Source organism: Equus przewalskii, chromosome 10 (assembly GCF_037783145.1).
Source record: "Equus przewalskii isolate Varuska chromosome 10, EquPr2, whole genome shotgun sequence".
Lineage (NCBI taxonomy): Eukaryota > Metazoa > Chordata > Mammalia > Perissodactyla > Equidae > Equus > Equus przewalskii.
Genome location: NC_091840.1, coordinates 6427182 through 6443022, shown reverse-complemented (window position 1 = coordinate 6443022; position 15841 = coordinate 6427182). Strand labels below are relative to the sequence as shown.

The following is a 15841-nucleotide window of genomic DNA, read 5'->3' as shown; positions in this document are numbered from 1 at the left end:
TGTGGGACTTGGGAGACCCGGGCTGGCCTCACCTACCAGGCTTCTCCTTCACCCCCCAGGCTTCTACCTGATCTCACCTTCGGAGTTTGAGCGCTTCTCTCTCTCCACCAAGTGGCTGGTTGAGCCCCGGTGTCTGGTGGACTCAGCAGAAACCAAGAACCACAGCTGCCCCCGCAATGGATCTGGCCCTGAGAAGGCCTTGGGCAGGGCCAGGTGGGTGAAAGGGCGAGTGACCTTTGCCCCTGCCCCTCCGCCCCCACCCCCACTCTTTTTGAGGCGCACACTGGGGCCTGGCCAGAGTCCCCTTCCCCTGTGAGCTCAGCCCACCCTCCCAGCCCTGGCTCTGCCCCCCTTCCTGTGCCCCTCCCTCTGTGCAAACTGCCGTCCAGGGCAGGGCTTGGTTTACCTCCAGTGGGCCCCCTGCCCAGGGCAGGCTAGGTCAGTTCACATACCTCTTGGGACCAGGGCTTTTCGACCTGGAATGGGGAGCCCAGTGGCCCCTGATCCTCACTATCTCTCTCCCTACAGGAACTCAGGGAGCCAGAGCGATGGAGAGGGTAAGACAGGCCTCTCTGGGGCCAGGGGCATGTGGGGGCACAGGCCTTGTGAGCACATCTGCACCACACCTGGGCCCAGACCTGGAGCTGGAAGGGAGGGAACGGGACCCCAGGTGAGCAGATGATGTTCAGGCTAGGAATAGAAACAGCATCTCTGGGGCTGGCCCCATGGCCGAGTGGTTAAGTTCGCGTGCCCCGCTTTGGCGGCCCAGGGTTTTACCAGTTCAGATCCTGGGTGTGGACATGGCACCGCTCATTAGGCCACACTGAGGCGGTATCCCACATGCCACAACTGGAAGGACCCACAACTAAAATATATAACTATGTACTGGGGGGATTTGGGGGGAAAAAAGCAGAGAAAAAAAAGAAACAGCATCCCTTCCAGTCCTTGGCTCTGGGCTCCAGCACCCCCACCCCAGGAAGGAGGGAGCTGGGGCAAGGAGTGCCCAAGGTTCGCCTGACCTGGTCTCTGCCCTCCAGAGAGAAGGCCCAGCCCCGTGATGGAGCACGCTCTGCTCAATGACGAGAGTGAGTCTGGGTTGGAGTTGGTGGGCTGGCATGAGGGATGTTCCGGGGGGAGGCTTACAAGGCCAGGGTGAAACTGAGGGCCATTTCCCTGAGGGAGGCAGACCTGTCCAGCACCCCATAAATAAAAGGGGGAGACAGGCTTGTGTCTGGCCCGGCCCCTGATGGCCTCACCAGACCTCTGTTCCCCACCCCTGCCCTGCAGGGGTCCTGAAGGAGATCCAGAGCACGCTGGAGGGAGACCGAGGGTGAGTTACTGTTCGAGCTTGCAGGGGTGGACCCCAAGGTGCCAGGAAAGCTCTGAGGATGAGGGTCATTGTCTGGTCACCCCAAGTCCCCGTGGTAGGTGACTGCCCTGTCTTTGCCCATGTAGGAACTATGGTGATTGGCGTTCTCAGCGAGTGGCCGTGAGGTACAGCCTCAGCAATGGGGGAGGTAAGGGCTCTGGGCACTACTGCAGGGTTGGGGCGGATGGGAGGGTGTGCTCCTGGGGAGGGATAGGAGGAAAAGGCCCCGTCCCCACCCCTCAGGGCCCTGCTGACCTTTGGGTCCATCCCAGCCCTGACACAGGCCCTGGGTTGTCCTGAAAACGTCCATGTCTGGGCTCAGGGTGGGTGACTGAGACCCTTGCCCTGCCCAGCATGCTCCTGATCTGCTGTCTCTCTCTCTCTTTCTGCAGCGGAGTGAGCGGGACGCGCATCCAGGCTGCGCGATGAACACACTACTGAGGGCTCTTCCTCGGGGCACTGCCCCACCTGGAGAGACCGGTGCACTGGGCTGTACCAGGGGCTGGGGCGCCCCCGGGTTCACCCTGCTGCTGCTCCAGGCCTTGGGAGAGGAGCTACTCCAGGCCCTGGGGCTGCCCTCCCTGGGCCTCGTCTGTCTTGATCCTTTTGTCAATGTTGCACAGTTTTTATTCCCTCTCCCCTTTTTGTAGTGGGCTGGGTTTTAAATTATGAATTTTAACTGCCTCTGGGTGAAAAAGAGTTTTTAATAAACACCTTATTACCTCTTCACTGGACTAATCCAATGACTTTAATTTTTTAATTGTGCAGAAATTTTCCACGTAAGTGGAAATGATCATAAGGCGGTTTCCTCCGCTTGCCAGGGGATAGATCATAAAGGGTCCATCCCCTGGGCCAGGCTGGTGCTCAGGAGAATCCGTTTTTTAAGCCATTTCAATCAGAGCAGACTGTGCTTGGTTGTATCTGAACACTGTTTTGCCTTCTCTCTTTGGGAATAAATGGCAAGAGTTAACCACTTTGAGTCTGTCTGACTGCATCTCTGGGCCCGAGACAGGGAGGCCCCTGGCTGGCCTTTCCTGCTGTCAGGCGGGGAAACACCCACAGTATCTCAGACCTGGTGGCTTCTTCCAGACTTCAAGGAAGGACTGTGGGGTACTGCTGAGGTGGGGGGCACTGCCCGGAGGTAAAAGATCTTACCCCTAGATGAATGGGCCTGATCAGACAGCTCTTGAGGTCTCTATAAGGCAGAGGTTGATTCTGCTGCAGCCCAATCTATTCACCAGTCCTTGTTGAGCACCTACTGTATGCCAGGTGGTTGAGGGTCAGAGGAGGCCAAGACAATGTGGTCCCTGCCCTTGGGCTCACAGTCCTTCCAAGTGCAGGAAGTGTTAGGATGGAGAAATCCGGGGGCTAGTGAGAAATGCGCCTGGGGAGGTGATGTTCGTTAGGCTGTGACAGGAGAGATGACCAAGAGTTGGGTGGGCAGGAGGCGTGGTGGGCAGGGCAGGCTGTTCTGTACAGAGGACAGAGGGGACAACAGCTTTTGAGGAACCGGTCTGCTTGCCATGGGAAGGAGTGAAGAGCTGAAGGTGGTTGGCAGGAACTGTGCTGGAAATGAGGTCTCCGAGTGGCTGGGGCCAGACTGGGAGCCCCTGGAGCCTCTCGAGGGCAAGGACACTGCCATATGCACAGGAGCCCACCCTGGCCTTAGTAGGGAAAGGGCCTGCTGGAAGGACACCAACTAACTCACGGAGCAGAAGAGGAGCCAAGGCCCAGTCCCGGGATGGACGCACTGTGGGAGCATCTGACCACTCGCCCTCCACTGAGCATGGCCAGCTCAAGAGTCTCTGGATTTTGGAAGTTGGGCCACTTGAGCATCCCTTGCTTCTCCTTAGAGGGGGGTGCTTACTGAGACGGGAGCCCCAGGAACCACGAGGAATGGGGATGAACAGTTACGCAAGGGGAAGAGGAATGCCGTCCCTGGAAGAAGTGGAGGAGGTGCTGGAAGACAAAGCCCGGGGCGGGGGCGGGGATGGGGATGCTGCACACCCTGCAAGTTTACCATCTGGACTTCGTCCCGAGGCAGTGGAAGCATCTGAAGGGCTTTGAGCAGGACGTACCATGATGAGATTCATTCCTCTAAGGACCACTGTACTTTAATCCCAGCAAGCTCCGCTCATGTGACCTCAGGCTCTGCATCTGTTCCTTCTGGGAAATGAGGCACTAACCGTATTCCCTCGTGATCTGTTGTGAGGTTCATAGGAGTCCACAAGGTTAAGGGGTTAATGATGGGGGTGACTCTCTGTCAAGGTCAGGGAGAACATGTTAGAGTCCCATGCACAGGATGTCTTTTATTTTTTGTCGTAAAAGAAATTAAGCTTTACTATTTATACCTTGAGCTGGCACTGGAGTCCTCAGACTCTGGGTCAGAGGATCATGCACCAAAACTGACAAGGAGGGAGTGGGACCCTCACACCTGGGAGAGCTGGACAGCCCCCCAACCCCAGCCTATGGAAACGCGTATGGTTTTTTGACGGCCAGTTTAGGAGGACCTACAGCTTGTTTTATCCAGTTAGCTAAATTAAGCCATACAAATGGACAAGTGACATGAAGTTTGCTGCCAAGAAACCAAGAATTGAAGGTAATGGCAATAATGCAAACACAAGAAAATCAGAAGAAAATGGCAGAGCCAGCACTTCCATGGCTCAGAGGAGCTCTGTGGCTGCAGCAGTGATCTGGCTAATCAGATTGAACAAAAAGTCAACAACCACACACACACAGACGCGCGCGCACATACCTAAAAGCATCAAAAAGACTCTTGGGAAATGGACTGACATCTGCGCTCGTTAAGGATGGGCTTTGCCTTGAGTGCACTGCGCTTCAAAGCGTTAGCTAATGTTGATGGTTCGAATAGTTCAGTTCTAAGAAAACATTCTCATATTGGGAGTGTGAGATCAACAGTTTTTACTAATAGGAGTGCACAGATGGAAGGGCGTGGCACTCTCTAGAAAGTGGCTTAACTTTCCGGAAGCTGGGCTGGCACGGAGAGAGGAGGTGGGGTCCTTGCAGCAGCAGCCCAGAAGAGGTGACGGTGGTGGGGAAATGGAGGTACTGAGAGGTGGAGCTGACAAAGATGGCTGCCAGGCGGAGAAAGGGAGCGAGTCAGGGAGGTCACTGCTGATTCCAAGGGCCTCGGAGAGGTGCTACAGGCAGCTGGACATGTGGTCTGGAGACTTAGATCTGAGGGTCTACGACATCCAGAGGCGGGAGATTGGTGTTCACTTAGACTTGGAAGTCTGGCAGATCCAGCTCGCCAACACCAGCTTTGCCTGTGACTGCCTGTGTGACCTTGGGTAGATGACCTCACCCCTGTGCCTTGGTTTACTTGTCTGTAAAATGTCGCATAATAATAGGGCCTGCCTCAGAGGGTTGTAAGGATTTATTGAGAGTGTAAAGTCACACAGCACCTGGCTCCTGGCAACCAAGCGAAGGAGGCGAAAGTTACTGTGGATGGTGAGTGAGGCCAGGAGGAGGAGATGGCTCGGGAAGGGGGAGTGTGGAGTGGAGTCAGAAGAGGGCTCGCCACGGACCCTAGGAGAAGTTCACAGTATTTGTGAGCAAAGCAGGTGAAGGGATGAGGGAAAAAGAGGAGGCAGAGGGGAGAACCAGGGTTGGATGGGGGGCCCTCTCTCCTAGTGTCAGGTTTGTCCCAGGAGTTCCCAAGAGCTTGTTGGAGGTCACACAGCCAGGAGGTGGGAGGGGGAACCAAAGCCAGTTCCAAAGCCAGTTCCCAGGAGAAGCACCATGCAGCAGAATAGCTGGTACTAAGGGTCATGGGACCTGGGTTTGGTCCCCAGTTCCTCACTTACTGGAAGTGTGTCCTTAAGCCACTTACCCTCTCTGAGCCACTTCCCCATCTATGAAATGGGATCATATCCCCTTCCTAGGGTTTGGGGGGGGGTATAACGAAATGACACTTGGGAAGGGAACTGAGGCTCAGGGGTCAGAAGCTTGCCATACCCACCCAGCTGAGGGAGATACAAGAGCGGGCCTGAATCAACAGAAAGGAGAAGAGAGCACCAGAGAAGGCAGAAGACTGGCGAGGGTCACAGAGCTCACAGGACACGTCGTGATGGGTCAGAGAAACCCAAGTTCTGTTTGTAGCTGATGGCAGCTCCTCACATGGGTTCTCCAGCAGGCCTTGGGAACCAGATTGCCTGGTTGGCCTCCCGGCCCTGACACTCTCTGCTACGCTCAGCTATGTGCCTCAGTTGTATCATCCATAAAATGAGAATCCTAATAGCACCCACCTCCTATCCTCCTCTGTTTTGTTAAGGAAGATTGGCCCTGAGCTAACATCCATGCCCATCTTCCTCTACTTTATATGTGGGATGCCTGCCACAGCATGGCTCGACAAGCAGTGCTAGGTATGCACCCGGGATCCAAACCAGTGAACCCCAGGCCGCCGAAGCAGAACACGCGAACTTAACCACTATGCCATCAGGCTGGCCTCAGCACCAACCTCCTAGAGTGCTTTCAAGGATTAAATGAATTCATAGTAAAGTGTTTAGAACAATGCCTGGCATATAATAAGCCCTGAAAGGTTTGCTATTTATTGTTATTAGTTATTATTAGTCCAGGGCAAAAGAGTGAGTTCTTTCTCTCTCTTTTTTTTTTTTTTTGAGAAAGATTAGCCCTGAGCTAACTACTGCCAATCCTCCTCTTTTTGCTGAGGAAGATTGGCCCTGAGCTAACATCCATGCCCATCTTCCTCTACGTTATACGTGGGATGCCTACCACAGCATGGCTTTTGCCAAGAGGTGCCATGTCCTCACCCGGGATGCAAACTGGCAAACCCCAGGCCGCCGAGAAGCGGAACTTGTGAACTTAACCACTGCGCCACCAGGCCGGCCCCTCTGTGTTACCTTTTTAAATATAAAATGCATACAGGATAGCACAAGTCACAGGAGTACAACCCCACAAATCTCCACACACCGAACAAACAGCATCACCCACACCCTGGAGCCTCACTTGTGACCCTCCAATCACCCCCACCCCCACCCCAGGCACCACTCTCCAGGTCAGTTTACTTCTTTTTGTACTTTATATAAATAGAATTGTACAGTGATCCTATAACTCTTCCATGCCTGGCTTCTTTCACTCACCACTGTTTGTGAGATGACCCCTGTACGTTGCTGGCAGTTGTAGATGGTTCTCAATGTTGTGTAATAACCCACTGTATGAAAACGTTGCTCCACGTTCTGACTTATGCAGGGGAAATGAGCCCTCATCACCCTTTGCCTCCCTAAGTATTGGTGCTGGGGAAGCACAGAAGACAGACTTTCACAGTAAAAGTTATCCGTTTCGTGAGTTACATGGTAACTGATGTTACCCGGGAGCCTGCGTCCTTTTGGGACAGCTGCTTCCTTCTCTAGAAGGCTGCCTCCTTGAGAATGCAGACCGCAAAGGTAAGTCACTTTCAACTCATCACTCAAACCAGGCCTCTGGGCTGCGAGTGCCCTCCTGGGTCACCTGAGTGCATGCGGCAGCTCCACCCAGGTGTGAGGCTGGCTCCAGAAGATGTGCAGAGAGGTGGGTGTAAGGCAGGTGTGGGCCAACTGGAAAGCGTTCCAAGGAAAATGCCACAATCTGGAATGTTACCCCCCGCCGTTCTGGTTCTGGGTGGGGCTGCTGAGGAGAGGCCAGACTGATGGGGTCAGCAGGGGCACAGGAGTGCTGGTGGGACAGGACACAGGCCCTGGCTGGATATCATTTGGCTCCATCTTGGGTGCCGCAGAGCCTGCCTGCAGCAGCTGCCTTTCCCTGGGACCCTTCAAATGGGCTCATGAATCCTGCCTGCATTTCACTATAGTATAACCATCAAGAAACAGATCCACACCCAACAGAAAGGGGGGAAAAGAATGAGAAAATAGAGATCTCAGAAAACAAATGGCTATGGGGGGGGGGGGAGTTGCTTATTTTTACAGAGAAATGAACTTAAACAGCATGGAGATTTTATTTGTCATGTGTCAGAGCGGCAAAAATATTCAGTAACACCATCCTTTAGTGCTACGTGGAAATGGGTGGTGGGAGTGTAAATTGGTACAACCTTCATGGAGGAAAATTTGGAAATCTTCGGATTACAAATGTACATACCCTATGGTCCAGCAATTCTACTTCTAGGAAATGATTCTACTTGGACACGGGTGAAATGACAGTCCAGTGTTGTTTGTGACTGGAACAAAAGATGGAGTGAAGGCAGCATCTGCTTCAGATATAAAAAATGTGTCAATAAAGAATTGGTTAAACAATGGCACATTCATTTGCTGGAATACTATGCAGTTGTGAAAAAAAGAAAGAAAATTAAGATCTTTATGTTCTAGGATGAAATCTCCAAGTGAATCTGTTAAGTTCAAAACACAAAGTGAAAAACCATGAACCAGATAAGCTTCCATCTGGGCTCAAAGGGGAAAATCAAATATTTGCTGCTTTTCTCTGCATGGATTGTTCTGGAAGGAAATACAAGAAATGGGTAAGCTCAGGGAAAACTGAGTGGCTGAAGAACAGGAATGGGAGACTTTTATCTTGTGGATTTTGAACTCTGTGAATGTATTATCTGCTCAAAAATCAAATATTTAAACAACACACACATGGAGCAATCAGGGATTTATGGGGTCTGGTTATTTTCCACGACTCAAAGAGGGTCCAGGGCATTTGTCTCACATCAGTTCAAGGTGAACACGTAGGTTTTATGCAGTTTTCTTTAAATTATATTTCACAACCTAAAAGATCAACAACAAGGACTAACAAAGCTCACGGAGAGCTTGCTGTGGACCCGGGTCAGCCGGGTGCCAGCCTCCTGGGGCAATCCAGGGGCTAAGTGAGGAGGGAGGGTGCCCCCTAGAGCCCCCAGGAGGAGAACAGCCCAGACAGGTTCTCTCAGCGCCCCCTCACCCACTGCTGGGCAAGCAGTGCGGCGGGAGCAGAGCGTGGCCCCGTTTGGCGCGGTGCCAGGGCGGCCCGGCTGGCAGCGACTCCCGAGCGGCACGGTTGCCCTGTCCACGGCCTTTGTCCGCAGCTGCAGCGTCTCCTCTTTCCTGGGCGGCCTCCGCTCCATTGTTGGCCGAGGGGATCAGGAACCGGGGCCGCCTGCATTATTGATGCCCGCGCAGAAGGCGGGAGACGCTGGCGGTAGATTGAGCCCGAAGCCCCCGCCAGGGCAGAAGCAGTGAGGTGCGCAGCCCAGGGCTGTGGGCGCCCGCGGGCAGCCAGATCCTGGGGGAGGAAAGAACGGAGGGGTCGGGAAGCCCCTCTTCAGTGGGCCCGCTATGGGCAGGAGCAAGGGCAAGGCCCCCCAGCGCCCGGAGGCACCCGGGAGGCCGGCCTCGGGGGAGCAGGAGTCCGGGTCGGCCAGCGCGGACTGCGCGCCCAGCCAGGAGCGCCGACAGGGCCGCGGCAAGGCCCGCGGCGCGAGACGGGTCCTGGAGCCCGCCACCGCGGGAGGCCAGGGGACCCCCGATCGCAGGAAGCCCACCGCAGAGGGGAACGGCGGCTGCACACGGCCAGGGACTGGGCCGCCCATGGAGGGTCAGGAGAGAGGAGGCAGCGCGCGGCGTCGGGGACGCGGGCCTAAGGACAGCCGCGAGCCCGGGGACAGCCGTGCGGGGCGGGGGGCGGAGGGGAGTCTTCCCCGAGGAGAGCAGACGGGCGAGCGCGGCCGCTGCAGGAGGAGAGGAAAAGCGCGGGGACCCTCGGCTCGCCGGGGCGGCGGAGAGACCCGAAGCCTCGGTGGGGACACGTCGGGCGGAGACGGGGGCAGCTCCTGCCCGGACAGCGAAGCCCCCGAGGCCCGGGAAAGCGGCAGTCAGAGCGGCGGGGCCCGGGAGCTGCGGCCCAAGTCGGAGCAAACGGACACGGGCTCCGGAGGCACCCAAACCGGGCCGGAGTCAGCGCTGGAGCTGGGCGAGCGCCTGAGCAGCGACGGCCCGAGAGGCAACGGCAGGGGTAGCGACGAGCCCCCCGCCGAGCCCCGGAGCCAGGAAGGGTCGTCGGGGCCGGGGCCCCAGGGAGCAACCGAGGATTCCGGGACAGACACGGACTCGACTCTGGAGGGGGCCGGCCCTGGACGGGAGCCACGGGCAGCCCCAGGAACGGCGAGCCGGGCCACGGAGGCTGAGCCGGACCGAAAAGCCGCGGCCTCCAGCCCCCGCGAGGGCAGCCGCGCGCGCGCCCCCTGGAGCTGGCGGGCTTCTCGGGACTCCAGGTCGGCCCGGGACGCGAGAGACAACAGGACGCAGGCGGAGACTGAGCCGCGGGGCGCCGGGCCCGGGAGAACCGAGGTCTCGACTGCCCGGGCTCGGTGCCGCCAGGTCGGAAAGGTGGTGGGGAAGGTGCAAGTGGCGGCGGGGGAGAGCGAAGCGGGGGCTTCAGGGAGAGACCGGCCGGGGGACTCAGCGCCGCTGGTGGCCCTCGTGGCGCTCCGCAGCCTCCGCGCGAGGTCCCCGCCAGGCCCCGCTCCCCAGGCCGCAGGTCCCCGTCGCGCCGACCTCAAGTGGCGGTTCCTGCGCGTGGCCCGGGCCCTGGGCCTCCTGCGGTGGCTGCAGCGGAGGCTCCGGCGGGTGGCAGGCGAGGGGCGGGGAGCCGGGCAGGGGGCGGGCGAGGGGCGGGGGGCGGGGCCGGCGGAGGGCGAGGGGCGGGGCCGCGGGCCGGGGCTGCGGCGCCGTCTAGCGCTGCGCCTGGCGGGCGTAGCTGGGCTAGGGCGACCGCCGAGGGCTCCCCCTGGCGACGGCCCGAGCTCCCCTCAGGTTGCGGAGACCCCAGGCCCCGACGAGCCTTCTGAGGACCAGGACCCGACTCCCGATCCCAAGTTCGCGGTTGTGTTCCCCAGAATTCACAGGGCGGGGAGGGCATCGAGCAGCCGGATTTCGGAGGAAGCGTCCGCGGACGCCCCCTCCGGGGAGGGGCGCGTTTGGGCCTGTGCAGAGGCTTCATGGGACAGTGAGGGACGCAGGGCCAGTGGAGAAGAGGCGGACGGACTCCGCCGCGGCTCTCTTCTCGGCGTGACTCCCCCCGCTGAGTCCCCACTCGACGACAGCGGCTCCAGCAGCGAAGCGGAGCCCGAGACCTTGGAAGCCGAGGCTCCGGTGCACTGGGCGCAGGGCTCCGAACCCCGCGAGGACCCTGGTCCTGGCACCGCCGCACTGCTGCCCCGACTCGCCTTGGAGACCCGCCTGCGGCGGGAGAGGGGCCCGGACGCCGGCGGGTCCCCGAGGGAGCGGTGGGAGCCCGAGGATGAGGCCGAGGAGGCGCTGGAGAGGGACCTGGAGCTGAGCCTCGGGCCGGGCCTGGAGGCGCCGCCCTCCCCGGGTGCCGAGGGCAGGAGCCTCGGGGCCGGCCTGGAAGACACCGAGGACCTGGCCCGACTGCGGTGAGCAGTCCCAAATCCGCCGTGCCTGGGCACACAGTTCCTCATAGCCCACTTGACCCCCGTTTTTATTAATTGTGTCCTTAGAAGGGATTTTGCCTCACAAAACGTCGTCTGGCTGGGAGGGACAGCTGAGGGGTGAAAGTCAGTGCGCCCGCCTGGGACTTCCTTCCCTAACTGGCACAAAGCTTCCCTCAGGGTCAGCGGCCCGGTCCTGCTTGTGGCCCCCATGGAGGGGATAAGTTATGTAGCAGCTGGGCCGCCGTGAGCAGCAGCTCAGAGAGGGTGCACGACTTGCCCAAAGTGTCTCTGCAGCCAGTGGAATCGCTAACCCAGGATCTCCTTCTGCCCCAACTCCCTGCTCCTCCCCCCTGCTGTCCCCACAGACCGATGTGTGACAGCTCCGTGCTGCTGTGCCTCAAGAAGAGGTTTCACCTGGGCCGAATCTATGTACGGGGGCGCCAGGGAGGGGATAGCGGGCTGGGATGCCCTTTCCCCTGGGGACAGAGGGCCCTCTGGCACCCCTGGAGCTTCTCTTGCGTCTCCTCCCTGGGCTGGGTGCTGCGCCCTCTCTGGGGAGCTGCAGTGGGGCCAGGGGCAGGGCCTGCTCCCTCCATGTTCTGATGAGAGTTTGTGCTTTCTTCCTCAGACCTTTGGGGGACCCCTCCTCCTTGCTCTGAACCCCCACAGGCCCCTGCCTCTCTTCTCTCCTGAGGTCCTGGCCAGCTACCGCCCCAGGAAGGCCCCCAACACCACCCCGTACGTGCCTTGCCCCACCAACCCTCTGCTTACCTCCCTGGGCGGCTAAGCCCAGCGTGTCCCATTGATTGAGGTCCTGGGGACTGCGGGCGTATCCTGCCTACATCTAGGAGGGCCCCAGATGCCCATCTCTGGCAACCTTCTCATCTGCCCCCTCCTCCTTCTCCAGACACATCTTTGCCATCGTGGCGTCAGCCTATGGCCTGTCTCAGAGCACTGGCCAGGGCACGTGCATTCTTCTCAGGTGAGTGGCTGATCCCACACGCCTCACTGAGGGCAGGGAGTGGGAGGACCTGAGGTCTGCATTTGAAATTGCCCGTCTGGTACATTGCTGGGTGGCAGCTCTGGACTTTGTAAGGGCTGTGTTCCTGGCTGAAGTCACCGTGTGTACTCCTTGACGTGGCATCTCAGGGACTTTTTTCTGTTTGGTCTCCACGCCCTGGATCTATCTTTCTGCATTTTTAGGCGTCTCCTTTAGGGTTGGTATGACTTCCAGGCGGGCACATTCCCACTTCCCGGGCTCAATGGGGTCATCCTATGTGCCCCTTCCTGGTGACCCTGCCAGCACCTCCCTTCTTCAGTGGGCAAAGCGGCTCAGGGAAGACAGAGGCTTCCAAAAAGATTGTGCAGTTCCTAAGCAGCCTGGAGCAGGAGCAGATGAGAGACAGGGGATGTCAGGTGAGGGGCAGCTGGCCATTTCTCAAGGATCCAAGAGGGACCATCCTTCTCTGGGCCAGGAGGGTGGTCTTCAGGCCTCTGGCTTCTCCTTGGGGGCAGCCCCAGGCATTGACTACTGCGGAGGCAGGTGGGGTGGGGCTGACTCTTCCGTGGACCAGCATAGTCCCCAGGCACAGTGTCCTCAGCTGGGACGTCTGATCAGTGGGTACCACTCCTGCTCCCAGGGCTACTTGAATGCCCGTCTCCCATACAGCTGGATGGCGTGCTGCCCCTGCTCAGCAGCTTTGGCCATGCCAAGACAGTCCTCAATGCCAACGCCAGCCGCTTCGGCCAGGTCTTATGCCTCTGCCTGCAGCAGTGAGTGATGGGGTCCGGGTGGGCATAGGGGGCACTCATGATCAGTTCCCCTTACTGAGAACCCGAGGCTGCTGCCCTTGGGCGTAGCTCATGGTGGGTCCCATTCTGAGCAGGCCCCTGGGTTGCATGCACCCTGGGCACCCCCACCCAGACTCCTGTGCCCACAGAGGGGTCGTCGTGGGAGCTTCTGTGTCACATTATCTGCTTGAGACCTCAAGGGTGGTGTTTCAGGTAAGACCCACCCTCCTGCCCACCCCTCTTCCAGCTCCCAGAGTAGGAAAGAGGGAGGGGCCCCTGTAGGGGGCTGTGGCCCTTAAGCTCGCAGGTCTGCCCTGCTCCCCTGGGGCACAGGACCAGGCACTGCTCCCCCTGAGCCAGCCCTTCTCCCCCAAGGCCCAGGCTGAGCGGAGCTTCCATGTTTTTTACGAGCTGCTGGCAGGGCTGGACCCCATGGAACGGGAGCAGCTCTCCCTACAGGGACCAGAGACCTACTACTACATCAACCAGGTGAGGGCACGGCCCACTTGGTGCTGGGCAACAGGGCCTGCCCAGGGAAGGGTCTCGGCGCCGGGGTCTGACAAAGAGCCAGAGTAGAGGGGGGCTGTGGGTGGCCAAGCCCTGCCTCTCACCCCTGCTGGGCTCTGCAGGGCCAGGCCTGCAGGCTCCAGGGCAAGGAAGATGCCCAGGACTTCACAGGACTGGTGAAGGCCCTGCAGGTGCTAGGCTTGCGCCCTGAGGAGTTGACCACAGTCTGGGCCGTGCTGGCCTCCATCCTGCAGCTAGGCAACATCTGCTTCTCCTCTTCAGAGGTGGGCTCCCCGTGCACACTGGATCCGTGGTGGCTTGTTTGCATAATCAGGGCAGCGATAGTGATGCCAAACACTTGTATGTGGGAGGCTGCCAAGCCCTGGGCTTCCCTCAGGGCCTCCCAGCCGCCCTGGAGAGCAGGCAGACCCCCATCGTGTAGGTGAGGGCTGAGACCCGGATCTTCCGTGTCTGTGCCAATGCCGGTGCACTAAGCTGCCACACCTGGCACACCTGGCGCTAACTGAGCAGCTGTTATGCACCTGGCTCTGTGTAAATTACTTCATATCTGTTTTCTGATTCAGTTCTCACAACACTGTAATACAAGGGGTGTTATTTTTCCTTTAACAATAAGACAGTGGAGGCTCAGAGCGGGGAAGAAACTTGTCAGGGCCTGCCCACGAGTGACGCGGGCAAGTCGGGACTCACACTCCAGGCCCTCAGACTCCAGAGCCCACTCTTCCCTGCTCAGATCTATCTTCCTTTGGGTAACAGGGCAGCTTGCCAGGCAAAGCGCGGCCCTGCCCCTGGCCTGGGGGCTGTAGCCGTTCCACAGGCAGAGCTCTCCCTGCTCCTTCCCTTCTCTGTCCAGCGAGAGTCCCAGGAGGTGGCTGCTGTGTCCAGCTGGGCCGAGATCCACACAGCTGCCCGGCTGCTCCGGGTGCCACCCGAGCGCCTGGAGGGGGCTGTCACCAGGAGGGTCATGGTGAGCCTGAGGGCCCTGGGGAGGCGGGGCCCAACCCCGACCCTGACTACCTGCAGCCTTGGTGAGCACCCACCTGACTTACCACATGCATCTCCTCCGCCCTCCAGGAGACGGCCTATGGCCAGGTCTGGAGATCCCTGCCAGTGGAAAGTGCCATTGATGCCAGGTGGCCCTGGGGACAGGAGAGAGCTTAGCTGGGCCTGGCACTCTGCTGCGTGTGGCTCACTCACCATGCCCGCAGGGACGCCCTGGCCAAGGCACTGTATTCGCGGCTCTTCACCTGGCTTCTGAGGAGGACCAATGCAAGACTGGCACCGCCCGGGAAGGGAGGCAGCACGGACACCGTCACTGTCGTGGACGTCTATGGCTTTGAGGTCACCCCTTGGCTGGGGGGCCCAGGACGGGGTGCTCACCTCATCCTGATTATTTCTGGGGAGCCCCACAGCTCAAGATCTCCTGTAGGGGGCGCTCGTGAGCTGTGTGCCCCCCTGGCCATGCTCTGTGTGCGGGGCTGAGCTGGCTCCGGGGGGCTGGGCTGCAGAGGTCGAGAGGAAAGGGAGCAGCCCCTGTCTTTGGGGACTTTGGAGTCTGGCGGAGGAGTCAGGCTGGCCGAAAACCTCGGCGCTCTCCCTCCCATTCACCTCCAGCTGCGGGGAATTGAGAGGGGGTGTGTCCACCACAGGCCATGTTTGTTTCCAAGCAGCGCCTCTACTTCCTTCTCTGGTACCCGGCTGGACAGCCTGAGGCCATGTGCCTTCCTGGCTTCTCTTTGAGAAGGGCTGGAGCTCGCCGGAGCCTGGCACCAGCTGGTGCTTTCCTCCTGCAGAGAGGCGTTGCTTAACACTACAGATGAGAGCAAGGGCTCTGGATGCTCTCAAGCTCTGGGGTGTGAGTCCTGTCACTCACTAGCTGTGTGACCTAGAGCAAGTTAATTCACCTCTCTGAGGCCCAGTTCCCAACTATAAACCAGGGGTCATAACAGGACCTACTTCATGGGCAGTGAAGCTTAAAAGAGATGGTCCTTGAGAGAGCCAGGCGTTCTGTAGGTGCAGCCATTCTGCTCTCTGTCCAGTCCTGACATCACCTCTGGAGAGTTCTGTCCTGCCTGGCCTTCCAGAGAAGCTCAGGAGCCTCCAAGGCAGTGGGAGCCAGAAGCCCTGGGTGGGGGCAGCCACAGCCTTGCCTCCTGGGCACCAAGAGGAGGGGGCAGGGGGGACTCCCCCAGATGGGCCTGAGTTTTCATAAGTTCTCCACCCCTTTCCAGAAGATCCCACTACCTCAGGGCAGGGTGGAGGGGCCTAGAGCAAGAGGAGGTGGCCCCCACCCTCAATCCCTGGATGGGGACTGTTCACTGTCCCCTGCTTTCTCTTGGTCTCCAGTGTGTCCTTAGTGACCGTCCCTTCTCTGAGGAGGCGACCACGGCAAGTGTGTGTGTGTGCGCATGCACACGCATGCACGTGTGCTCTTGTGTGTGTGTTTTAGAGCATGCCAAAACTCTCTGTACAAAACTACATGAAATGGGGACTCTGCTGGAATTGCTGGTAAAGTACGGGACGGGGGGCGCACAGAGGAAGGAGCCTGTAATTCCTATAGGAGGAATACTGAAGGCTTCTTAGAGGCGGCAGCCTGGAGCCCTGCTTATGAGGATGTGGGATTCTGATAGCCAGCAAGCTAGGTCTTAGGAAAAGTGACCTTCTAGAGCACAGGGTGACTGTGACCAGAGGCCTGGAGGCTCACAGTCATGTGAGGCAGACGGCAGGGGTGTGGGGTGCCAGAGGGAGGCCTG

At 58.9% G+C, this 15841-nt stretch overlaps 2 protein-coding genes and 1 long non-coding RNA gene across 18 annotated transcripts in view; 2 read left to right on the top strand and 1 right to left on the bottom strand.

Moving 5' to 3' along the window:
- LLGL2 (LLGL scribble cell polarity complex component 2) overlaps window positions 1-2339 on the top strand; it is a 35867-nt gene extending 33528 nt beyond the window's left edge. For all 6 annotated transcript variants that reach the window (XR_011522902.1, XR_011522903.1, XM_070560009.1 and 3 more), the window contains 6 exons: window positions 60-213; window positions 529-557; window positions 1038-1085; window positions 1288-1330; window positions 1456-1517; window positions 1762-2339. Coding sequence is in view for 4 of the 6 variants with exons in the window: in XM_070560009.1 (XP_070416110.1) it covers window positions 60-213; window positions 529-557; window positions 1038-1085; window positions 1288-1330; window positions 1456-1517; window positions 1762-1769 (344 nt within the window). In the remaining 2 variants the exon portion in view is untranslated. The remainder of the gene's footprint in view (window positions 1-59; window positions 214-528; window positions 558-1037; window positions 1086-1287; window positions 1331-1455; window positions 1518-1761) is intronic.
- A 5639-nt stretch (window positions 2340-7978) lies between these two features.
- On the bottom strand, window positions 7979-9973 carry LOC139073832 (uncharacterized). The gene is made up of 2 exons (XR_011522901.1): window positions 9874-9973; window positions 7979-8602 (listed from the first exon to the last, which is right to left on the bottom strand). It is a non-coding gene; the product is annotated as an uncharacterized lncRNA (long non-coding RNA).
- Window positions 8598-15841, top strand: part of MYO15B (myosin XVB) — a 33988-nt gene continuing 26744 nt past the window's right edge. For 7 of the 11 annotated variants that reach the window (XM_070559991.1, XM_070559988.1, XM_070559990.1 and 4 more), the window contains exons 1-12: window positions 8598-10754; window positions 11138-11201; window positions 11401-11510; window positions 11680-11754; window positions 12092-12188; window positions 12442-12545; window positions 12659-12776; window positions 12939-13052; window positions 13193-13354; window positions 13942-14055; window positions 14163-14221; window positions 14297-14429. In XM_070559991.1, coding sequence (XP_070416092.1) covers window positions 8656-10754; window positions 11138-11201; window positions 11401-11510; window positions 11680-11754; window positions 12092-12188; window positions 12442-12545; window positions 12659-12776; window positions 12939-13052; window positions 13193-13354; window positions 13942-14055; window positions 14163-14221; window positions 14297-14429 — 3249 coding nt within the window. In that variant the 5' untranslated portion in view covers window positions 8598-8655. Of the gene's footprint in view, window positions 10755-11137; window positions 11202-11400; window positions 11511-11679; window positions 11755-12091; window positions 12189-12412; window positions 12546-12658; window positions 12777-12938; window positions 13053-13192; window positions 13355-13941; window positions 14056-14162; window positions 14222-14296; window positions 14430-15841 lie in introns of all 11 variants that reach the window. The other 4 variants (XM_070559994.1, XM_070559995.1, XM_070559989.1 and 1 more) reach the window with 3 other exon arrangements.